The sequence below is a fragment of the Adiantum capillus-veneris genome, chromosome 15, assembly GCF_014529385.1.
Source record: "Adiantum capillus-veneris isolate H3 chromosome 15, ASM1452938v2, whole genome shotgun sequence".
Classification (NCBI taxonomy): domain Eukaryota; kingdom Viridiplantae; phylum Streptophyta; class Polypodiopsida; order Polypodiales; family Pteridaceae; genus Adiantum; species Adiantum capillus-veneris.
This window is the reverse complement of record NC_140945.1, coordinates 116,104,674-116,115,601: the sequence shown is the minus strand read 5'-3', so window position 1 is coordinate 116,115,601 and position 10,928 is coordinate 116,104,674. Positions and strand designations below refer to the sequence as shown.

Sequence of the window (10,928 nt, the reverse complement as noted above, 5' to 3'; positions counted from 1 at the left end):
AAAATGGAGATGAGCTTGGCCTAACCATACCCTTCTCAACTAACTCATGCACTTGCCGCATAATCTCCTCTTGTTGAGCTTGAGAAACTCTATAAGGAGGTTTATTGGGCAGTGAACTTCCTGGAAGAAGTTCAATTGCATGGTCATCATTACCTCGTTTAGGAGGTAGCTCACAAGGGATGTCGTCAATAAAAACATCTTGAAACCCCCTGAGAAAATTGGATAACTCTAATTCCTTTTGGTTGCTTTTATTTTCTTTTGCTAAAGCATTAGGTTCATTTTGAGAGTCTTTAACAAAAATCATGTACACGGAAATAGAGCTCTTTATTGACTTGTTGAAAGCTGGTGTATTTACAATGGGGATGGTGTTACCCATTTCCTTAGCATCTATATACATGTCTTTTTCCCTGAACTTAAAGGAGATTCTCCTTTCAGGAAATTTAACATCGGCAGCCAGGCGGTCAAACCATGGTGCCCCTAGGATTACATCCTCATGCTTGAGAGGAGAGATAAAGAAGTCCTCTTTGTCCACATAGCCTTGGACATGAAGCCTCAATTTCCCAATTAAGGGAGTGACTGAAGCTTCTTGCCCCTTGAAGGCACTATCTGCGGGTAGGACATCTCCCATCTCGTAGGATTGTATGCATAGCTTGGTGGCTAACTCCATATATATAAAATTGTGAGTAAAACCAGGGTCAAAGAGAATAAAAGCATCATGTTCTCTTACCTTTATTTCCCCAAGCATGGCATAGAGGAGATCCTTTGTGGTGAGTTTGGTGAGTCTCCTCCTCTTGGATTTCAACCAAGGAAGCTCTAGGAGGATCTTGGCGGTTGTTCTTTTGGGGATAAGCGCGGTACGCATGCCCTTGTTTGCCGCACTTGAAACACCGGTTATCCTTACGATAAAGCTCAAGCTCTTCGGGAGAGATTTTATTCTTACCTTTGTAAACTCCCTTCTCTTTAGCTTTGTTGGAGTTGCCCTTAGGAGACTTTTGGACATTGTCCTTCCCCTTAGGCTCATTGGAACCCTTGTTTTCCGGGGGCTTATTATTTCTTTTTGCTCCCGTTTGGAAATTGATTCGAGAGGCGACCATAGTGTGGTGTATTACCGCCGATATGGTACGTGGTCTTTGGGAGTTGACATACTCCGTCATTTCTTCGGTTAAGCCCGCACAAAATTGTTGCTTTTGCTCTCCAAAATCCAACCTTTTGAAGATAGTGGCTTTGAGTTGTAGGTCCCAAAACTTGTCTACATATTTGTGGATGGATTCATTGGGAGAGAGCTTTAAGCTTTGCCATTCGGTGAGTACTTTGTCTTTGGCATCGGTGGCCAAAAACTGCTTCATAATGGAAGCTCTTAAAGCTTTCCATGTTCGTGGAGCTTCACCGTTGGCTCGTAGGCTAGACCACCATTGTCTGGCGGACTTTTGAAAGTGCATAGCTACGTGGAGTAGCTTAGAGGACTCCGTGAAGCCCTCATCTCCAAACGCCGCATCGAATTGTTGGATAAAGGCCAAGACTTTGTCCGTAGCACCAAAGGTACCATGATCATAGGTAAGGAAAGAGATGCTCTTCCCTCCCTCTTTGAATTTCTTCAACTTGGACGACCTCTTCCATGCGGCATAGGATTTCCAATGGCCTCTTCTTTTTGATGGTTCAAAGGTTGCACCATCACTTTGTTCAGAGGGTGAAGAATTTGAAGAAGGTGAAGAAGAGGGTGACCTCTTTCTCGCCTTTTTTTTGTCTTGATCTTTGTCATCTTCACCATAGTTTTCATAAGAGGAAGAGGATGAAGAAGATGGAGAAGAGGGTGTCCTCTTTCTTACCTTTTTCTTCTCTTGCTTTTTATCATCCCTCTTTGAATTGTGGTGGGGAGAAGAATATGATGGTCTTCTCCGCTTTGGTGGTGATGGAGAGCGTTTAGCCCGCCGTCTTCGTGGAGCCATCTCCGTCGAGGTGGCGGGAGACTCGCTTCTTTCTCGTTCCTTCGGTGGAGGCTCTTGAGTTCTCCTTTGGGAAGGGGATGCATCATCAAGAAGTAAATTCTTGATCCCTTCATATGGATTCTCTTCTTCTTCCCGAATCGGAGAGAGACCTCTTTTGGTAGTCTCACAAGGAGGCTTCCTAGGTGTTCTCTCGTCATGGTGATGAGCTTGGAGAATCCCATGAGCACGAAGCTGCCGTTGCACTTCACTTTGGAGAGATGGATTGCCCATGGCTTGTTGAAGCCTAGAAACAAGATAGTTAACAAGCATTGAAGCATCATTAGTAGCTTGCTCATGAGCAAAATCAAAGTTATCAACATTAATTTCACTCTCTTTACTATTGTCAGCCATTCTAACAACTTTTAGGTGTAAACTTTTTAGGTATACTTTGGCACTTCAAGCCCTAGTTGCTACTCCTCTTTACCCCTTTAGAAAAAAGCACTCAAGCTACTGTACCCGCGGCTCGAATACCATTAATTGCAAGAAATAGAAGAGAGGGTCTTTCGACACCAAAACAGCACCGGCTCCTGTCAAGCTTCTAACAGCTCAATAGTGGTTAAGCCGCAGACAAGCCCCGCAGGACTCCACTATTAAGACCATAGCTCTCGACGGTGATGCCCCGTTAACTTCACGAAGGCAGGCGCACTGCAAGGCTGAAAAATCCCTATTCTACTTACTCACATGCAATTAATAATACCAACCATTTGTAGCTAGCTTGAGGACCTCCCTTCTTGAGCAAGAAAAGATAAACCTTGAGCTCTGATACCAATGTAACATTTAATGGCCTAATAACTTATGTGTAGCGGAAATTAGTATGAACATAGTGGGCATTTCATTAGAATAGATTCCTAATGAGAATTACAAGAGTGCTTGGGTGGAGAGAGCAACAAAAAGCATAACACCTAGTTAGATAGCATCAACAATACTTTCAAAAGAGAGAGAAATTAAGCTATCGACAACAGTTGAGGACCGGATTTGCATAGAGCCGGTCCCCCCTCCAAAAGGCTTTGTATTATGGTTTCTCCCATCAAGAGAGACATTGTACAATACAATTCTTTGTGTTCCTTCAAGACTAGCTAGTGCAATGAAGATGGAAGCTTCATGCACTAAGCAAAACACTTAATCAAACACAACTTGAATTATCCCCGTTCTCAGACCCAAGACCTCACACACCTTCGAAGATGGTGAGAGCTAGCAGGGTATGCGAGTAGATTGAGAGGAAGAAGGAGTATCTTACGAGAAAGATGTACATCTCCTCACATAATCACTCATATTAGCATAGCTTAGCTTGGTAGAGAAGATGAGCATGCATTGAAGCTTGGCTCTTGGTTGGATTTGCATCCACATGCCAAGAGAGTGTTGATGTAGGCTTCTATCTCACAAGCTTGGAGTAGGTGATGAGCTCTCCATTAAAACTTGGGAGGAGAAAGAGTATTCTTTCTTCACACATGAGCTTGTGTGTGTGTGTGTGTGTGTGATAATGCCTTGCAAAAATCAGCCCCCTCTCTCTCTTGGGTGAGCCCTCTTGCTAATTGCTCTTGCTGAAGCCTCATTGGTCCTCCCCAAGTCAAGCCAATTACAATTAAGTAGCATAAGTGATAGCCTTCTGACATGTGTCCCCCTTTCCCCTTTTGTGAGAGCTTTAGGTAATTAAATAATTAAACTAAACTCTCATTGGACCCCTTTGTCTCCTGGCCAATAGGAATCAGGCAAGCCATGGGGCTCCTGAATGCTCATTGGACCCCTTGGGAGACTGCCCAATAGTCTTCTAGGAGACTTAATTCTCATTGGTTTCTTTTATTAAATGTTTTTAAGTTATTTAAACTAGATTTACTCTAGCTTAATTCTCATTGGTCCACTTCAAGGGTCATCAAGTAGAAATTGGGCACACCTTGTGGGCATCTGGCCTAGGGAGCTAACATGTGTCCCTCATTCCCTTTGTGTAAAGGGAGCCTGTGTGTGTGTGTGTGGCTTTCTCTCTCATCCCCTACCTTTAGGGCTCGCCCCCTCCCATGTAGGGATGTGCAAAGACTTTTAGGGCACACACAAAGCATCCAATTTTCCCTAGGGTTGACCTTTGGACACAACCTTTGAATTTTGGAACCTTAGCATTTTGGAACCTTAGCACTTTGGACACAACCTTTGAATTTTGGAACCTTAGCATTTTGGAAGTCTTAATGGGCTGAACCTTAGGGTCTTTTTAGCCCATTGTTGCACATGGCTCTTTTGCAGATGGCCGGCCCCCCTTTGGATCCCTACTGTGGCCGGTCTGCTAGCTTAACCAATATTCTAGCTTTTTCTCCCCTGGCCTTCCCCACATTAAATGATCAGTTTAATATGAGAAAATCATTTAGGAGAATTAGATATTGCTTATTACGACACCGGTAGAGCACTTCAAACATTGCAATTGTAGATCATAATCTCTCATATGTGCTCACTTCAAGCATACTCCGTTTTAGCATCATTAACGCATTAGTTTGCCCTTTAAAGCCGCATTTGGCATACATTAATCATTAAACTTGGCTTGCTAACAAGCCGTGATCACTGTTCAATAAATGTGTGTAGGCTTCTAAGCCCAAAGCTCATAATACAGAGATGTTAAGGAGCTTGCTCTCCTCCTCTGAGACCTATCTCATTTTGTCTAATTTATTTCTACATGTACCCTTTTATTTACACATGAGAGAGAGAGAGAGAGAGAGACTTGAGCAATTTCATTAATGTCCACCTAGCATCCAGCTAAGGAGGATATGTACACCATCGGTTTTCATGAGAAATGAAAAGCCTGAAAGATCCAAGTTCAAAATTGAGAACGAAAAAAGGGGCTGATTGCTTACAATTAGGCCAGTTTGGACAATGGGACTTGGGTTGAATAAAGAATTCTTGGTTGATTTTGCTAATTTACACACTGGTGTCAAAATTGCATTACAAGAATGCCATTTTATATTCTGGTCCAGTTCATTGGATCATACAGAATATAAATCTTTGCAGTTTGTAGCTTTCTACCACTATATGGTCATCCTCTTTACGAACCGACCCTGCGATAGCAAGAAAGCATTAGAGATAAGCCGCGGTAGACCGGGGCATCATGTGAATTTTGCAACTTCAATGTTGGCTTATGTACACACACACACATACAAATGTTGCTACATGCATGTAATACACCTAGGATCATAATTCTGCATGAAGTGATCAAAATGCATCTATGGGCAATTCTTAGCAAAGAAATCGATTAGTGTGTCTCTGTGTGAAATTTGCATATAGATGCATACATGTATGTTCTAATTCATACCAGCTTGCTCCATAATGCAAATATATATGTTCTAATGTTTCTACAGTAAGGTATTTGCATGCAATTATGATACAGTAGGCCTGCCCTACCTTCATGCGAGGGCGCTTCTCAGCATTGAGTTTGCGTACTTCATAGCGAATTTTCTTCGAAAAGAGGCGGGTGCGACGCTTTTCGCGGTAGCGCAGGACACTGGCCTCCCTTGCACCACCATCACTTCTCTTGCTCTTGTGAATGAGGGTAGGAAGTAATTGATGGCCATCTGATCCTTCAGAACTGCTGCCATTAATATCTGGCACAAAACAGCCTCCCTGGAAGCTCAAACAAGCCTTGGTTACTTCCAAGCACTCAATGTAAAAGCTTATATTTTACAAGCTTAAAAAGGAAATCAACAATCTAGCCATTTGCTTTCACTGGCATATTAGAAACAATAAATCTTGTAAAGCCTCATATGACCAGCAATTACAAATTAAACACTTTGCTAGACCAACATAAGAAAGGGAATGAATATTTACTTACCAGCAAATCAAGACAATTGGCTACTACAGAAGGGCGATGTCCGTCCGTCCAGAAATTCCCCCTATCAGACCAAGAGCTCAATACATCCTCAAAGTTGAGCTTCAATCCAAGCTTGAAATTATTAGCTGTATGAGGTGAGTCAGCACAAAAGGTGTGGCAATTGAGCTTCTGTCTTAGCAAGACTTCATCACAAACATCTCCATGTTGACCGCCAACATCGATGATCTCAAACTCAGGGGTGCTCTCTTCTTTCACTTTACATAGCCACGTACGTGGGCTATCGCCCCCCGAAGCATCAAATTCAGTTAATCCAGCAATAGGATAGCTAGCCTCTGCAAATCCAGTACTATCCTCAGTGGTTGCATGGTCAGGATATGCATCAATAAAATCATGTGAGTTGGCATCCATATCCATATCCAGGGATGGGGCATGGTTCATATCATCGGCGCTGTCATCATCATTTCCTTGCAACACACAGTCAAAATCCAGCTGATCAAGATCACATATATCAGTATTGGGGTCGGCCATATCGGTATCCCCATTTTCACACTCTTCCAGTGAGGGAGCTGGTTCATCACTAATATCAGTAGATCCCTCATGAGAGATGCCTTTACTTTCTTTGACAGCTTGATGGAGCTCAGGAGAGTGGATATTCGAACATAGATTGGCTTCGCCACAAGCGGCACCTGAGCTGATGATATCATTAATGATAGGCTTTTTCTCCTCTTTCTCCTCATACTCTTGCTCCTCTGCACCATCATTAAGGGTGGGTGACAAAACCTGCAGAGGATCGTATACCGGGACTTGATGAAGAAAAAGATCATCATCTTGCAAATCTCTAAAATCAAACAAGCTCTCAAGTATATGATCATCATCTAAATGGTCAGGAACCTTGACTTGATCACCAATACTTACAGGGCTATATGGCTCAGCCTTAACAGATGCAACATCAGCCTTACTTAACATCAGTTCACTGCTGTTTATGTTAGCAATAAAGTCTGGACTTCGCCTGGGGTTATCGATCATCACACCATGCGTAGATGCAAGTATTGAGCCAGTATAGTTATTGTACTTAAATGCATCTGATGAGATATAATTGCTAGATGCATGCATACTAGAGCTGATGACATGCTTAGATGCATGGAATGAGCTGGGTTTATGTCGACGAATTGATCTCGGTCTCTTCTGAGGGTTGAAATGAGCTGAGGGATGAGGTGACACGGCCACTGAAGCCTCCCGCTTCAAGCTAACAGTGGCCGGCATCCGGGACTTGTGAAGAGGTGCACCATTGGGTTCAAGGCGAGTGCGTTCGTGCCGGCCAGCGACGGCATTGGCAGAGTGGACAGCTCCATCACAGCGCTCGCAAAGATATGCCAAATCTGCTGCGCAATACCAGCGTGCCCTCTCTTTCCCACACACATCACATGCCCTTGTGTCACGTCCGCCAATCACCATGCCCACCATTGCGCTTTGAGAGGCTGTAGGACAGAAATTATCGGGCTGATCAGCCATATCTCGATGCAATCAGCACCTGGCAAATGGAAAATAGATTTGCGAAGTCCAGCAACCTCAATTTGCAGTTGATTTCTATATCTGCTGCTTGCTATAACTACCACTTCACTTCCAGCTGAAGCTCAACTCCCCCACAGCCTACTTCAGCAAAGATGATTTGAACTGAAGCTGCATGTAGGGCAGCCAAAAGTACAATGAAAGGAGTCCCAATGAGGAAGTACTGAATACTGTGCAGAAGAAGGTGCTATTCTTTAGTAGTAGTAGTAGGGATATTAGGAGTGGAAAGGCTACTTGGGTCTTGGATTGTAAGAGAGGTGACTCAAAAGCTCCTTTGACACTAAGGGGCTACGGGGGTACAAGGACTGCATTAATAGGTACTGATATGGAAGCTCGCACAAAAGCTATCTCTCTCTCTCTCTCTCTCTCTCTCTCTCTCTCTCTCTGTACTCTTGCTGGGGCTCTTTCTAAAAATATATGCCAAAGTTTTAACTAGATAGTACGTCTTGTAATCCGCACAAGTATGATTGAGGACGACGCTTTGATGCTTAAAGTGCACCAATCCTCTCCCTAATTAGAAGCTAATTACGCAGTCATGGAGCATTAGAGAGGTTCTTCTGCTCATATTCATCAGAGAACGCTCGCTTTATGCTTCCAATGCGCTACTTCTATAGCCATAATCACAGATCAGTTTTTGAGAACCTCTCTCTCTCTCTCTCTCTCTCTCTCTCTCTCTCTCTCTCAGAGCCGCGTCCCACCCACTTGCGCATGCAGCGGGGGCTCCATGCTCGCAAATTCACGGTCTCACTAAGGATTTACATTTACAATTGCAGCTGGTAGAGCGAGGGCTCTGCTTATTATGCTCCATTAACCCCTTAAAAAAAGACGGCTCCAAAATGAAAAATATATAGAGCAATCGGAAATTCATCGACAAAATCGATCAATCTATGCAGAGGAAAAGCTACCTTGCCACAAGAGAAGCGTGGGACCATCTCAGAGCGCTTATGGCACATATTGACGGTAGCAGATAAACCCCTCCAGTCTCCAACCCCCTGAAACGCTAAAGAGAGGGGGGATGATACAGCTCTAATTGGTAAAGACTCCAGGGATCGACGGCTCTCTCTCTCTCTCTCTCTCTCTCTCTCTCTCTCATGGATTATGGAGCTAATGATCATCATGAAGAGGGCCTACAAGCTTTGTAGTTATGCGAAGCCTTCCACCGTAGCAGCAATCGAAAGGTAGGTAGTGTGAATGGAGATATCTCTTGAGAGAAGAGAGAGAAAGAGACTGAGACCTAATTAAGGAGTGGGTAGAGGTGAAAAGGCCGAAGCAACCAGAAGGGAGGCAGAGAGAGAGAGAGAGAGAGAGAGAGAGAGAGAGAGAGAGATACAGACGAACACACACACACACACACACAGAGAGAGAGAGAGAGAGAGAGAGAGAGAGAGAGAGAGCTCAAAAATTGTACTGGAGGGTGGGCTCCTGCATGTAGAGAGAGCATGGGCCTTTTTCATGTTGCATCCCCAAAAGAGGGCAAGCAGAACATTGGAATACAAACAACATCCCCTATCCCCCTCTCTCCCTTTCTCACATGGAATTATTTCCGTGCTAAAAGACTTTTGTCCAGGCATGCATCCAAGCAGCTTCATTCATTGGCTGCCCCTCTCCATCCAAAATAGGGGGCCCCCTCCAAAAGGCTCTTTTGATTGCAGGCCCTTTTCTCTCTTCTGATTGATTGCACCTCCCCATCTCCATCTTTAGCTCCAAAAATAATGTCCCTATCTGTATCCCTTTCCAAGACTAAAGTGAAAGGGTTAGCCTCAACTAAACAATGAAAGCTCAAATAAGAGGGGTAATCCTCGCACAAACGATAAAGACCGCTCCGTGATATTCTATGAGTACGACATTATGCTGGTTAGCAAAGCTCAAACAACTCTAAATGTGAGTACTCAATGAGGTAATCTCAAAAAACTCTCGAGTATTCAATGAGGTAATCTCTCCCCTAATGGCATTAAAAAATATATATTCACTACTTATACAGTGCAAGGCCACACTCTAAACAAAAGAAAACTCTAAAGAGAAAATAAACAAAAGAAAAATCAATGTTCTCTATTTATACACAAAAAAGTCTTTTGACTTTCCATTTCCATGGGTCTTTTCATTTAGAAGAAAACACTAAAGGGGAAAAAAAAAATCAATGTTCTCTATTTGTACACAAAAAGTCTTTTGACTTTCCATTTCCATTGGTCTTTTCATTCCGAAAATACTCTAAAAGGAAAATAAGAAAAAAAAAATCAATGTTCTCTATTTATACACAAAAAGTCTTTTGACTTTCCATTTCCATGTGTCTTTTCATTTCTTAAACTCACCCTTCTCTTGTGCACTTAATATGTTTTGAAACTCTTGTCATTTTTCTGAGATTGGGGAGACCTAGTCACTTTAACAAGAATGTTTGCTTATTGAAGGCAAGAGCATTGTTCCCCCTATGGACATTTACACACTATCATAATGCCTACCAAGCTAAAGTTTGAGTACCTACATTATGGCACCGAGTTAGATTCAAGTGAGATTTGGGCACTCTTTGTTTTACACACTACCACAATAAGCTTTACTCAAACTCCAAGTTGGCAACCACCTAAGCACCATTTTTCTCGCACTTTTTGGCATGCCAGTGGCAAAGGCCTTAGTGTTCGGGTATGTTTTTATCTTTTGGAAATAAGGAAATGATAGTTTTAAGTGGTGATTCTTTAAATCATCGCTGGTATTTTTTATGTTAAATCTTGACCTAGAGAAAATCAACCCTAATCATTAACTTTTGCACTCATTCCTTCAACATCTCTCTCTCTCTCTCTCTCTCTCACACACACACACACATAGATGAATATATATTTTAAACACTTTCATTGTTTTCTATTGCTCACATATTAAAGTTATAAAAGAAAGGACATCTTGAATGATTCAACGTTTCTTATACTTGTTTTTGAATTCTGGTTGAAATTTAAATGAAGAAAATAGGTACAAAAAGAGGATAGGGAAAAAGGAGGATCCTATACATGGGTAGTAGAAGGCTTGGCAAGACCATTGGAATAGATACGCCCAACTAGACCAAAGGGTTGAGGACCATTGGAAACTAAGAAGACCATATGCGAGATTGAGATACATATATTTAACCCTAAGGGATACAATTTAAGCACTAAAGGGAAGACCCAAATATAATCATACATTTTAACGCAAAAGATCTTACCATGATTGAAGTAGGGTTAATCTTCTACTTAAGTACAAAGAGGTGAGCTTTGCAAACCAAGATTGCCATCTGTATTGTCTTAGTGGAGTGGGAGCTATCTTCTTCAATGTTGGAATCAGGGGCTTCAACCATCTTCCTTGACATTTGGAGTACGATGACTTGTATACACTCTAACGATATTCATTAAGTGGAATGAAGGATCTAAGAAAAGACTAGAGTTTCTATGTTTGGTGAACTGGGAGCGATCTCTTTCATTGTTGGCTTCAAGGGCTTCAAACATCACATTCTTCCTTGACATTTGGAGTAGAATTCCTTTATACATACTCTAACAATGTTCATTGGGTGGAATGAAAATTCTAATAAAAGACTAGAGTTTCTATGTTTC

The 10,928-nt window shown here is 42.4% G+C and overlaps 1 protein-coding gene across 1 annotated transcript; it reads right to left on the bottom strand.

Annotated features, from left to right (window-relative positions):
• Positions 1-4,675: 4,675 nt before the first annotated feature.
• LOC147441333 (zinc finger protein CONSTANS-LIKE 16-like) lies at positions 4,676-8,112 on the bottom strand. Its single transcript, XM_086483002.1, has 3 exons — positions 5,791-8,112; positions 5,364-5,582; positions 4,676-5,020 (listed from the first exon to the last, which is right to left on the bottom strand). The coding sequence occupies exons 1-3, from the start codon at positions 7,300-7,302 to the stop codon at positions 4,991-4,993; spliced, it is 1,761 nt and encodes a 586-aa protein (XP_086339128.1). The 5' UTR covers positions 7,303-8,112; the 3' UTR covers positions 4,676-4,990.
• Positions 8,113-10,928: the final 2,816 nt, after the last annotated feature.

Coding starts and splice junctions, on each gene's coding strand:
- LOC147441333 (XM_086483002.1), bottom strand. CDS start 7,302: ATGGCTGATCAGCCCGATAATTTCTGTCCTACAGCCTCTCAAAGCGCA. Junction 5,583..5,790: donor CCAATTGTCTTGATTTGCTG/GTAAGTAAATAT, acceptor TTGAGCTTCCAG/GGAGGCTGTTTTGTGCCAGA. Junction 5,021..5,363: donor AGAAGCGCCCTCGCATGAAG/GTAGGGCAGGCC, acceptor TTGCTATCGCAG/GGTCGGTTCGTAAAGAGGAT.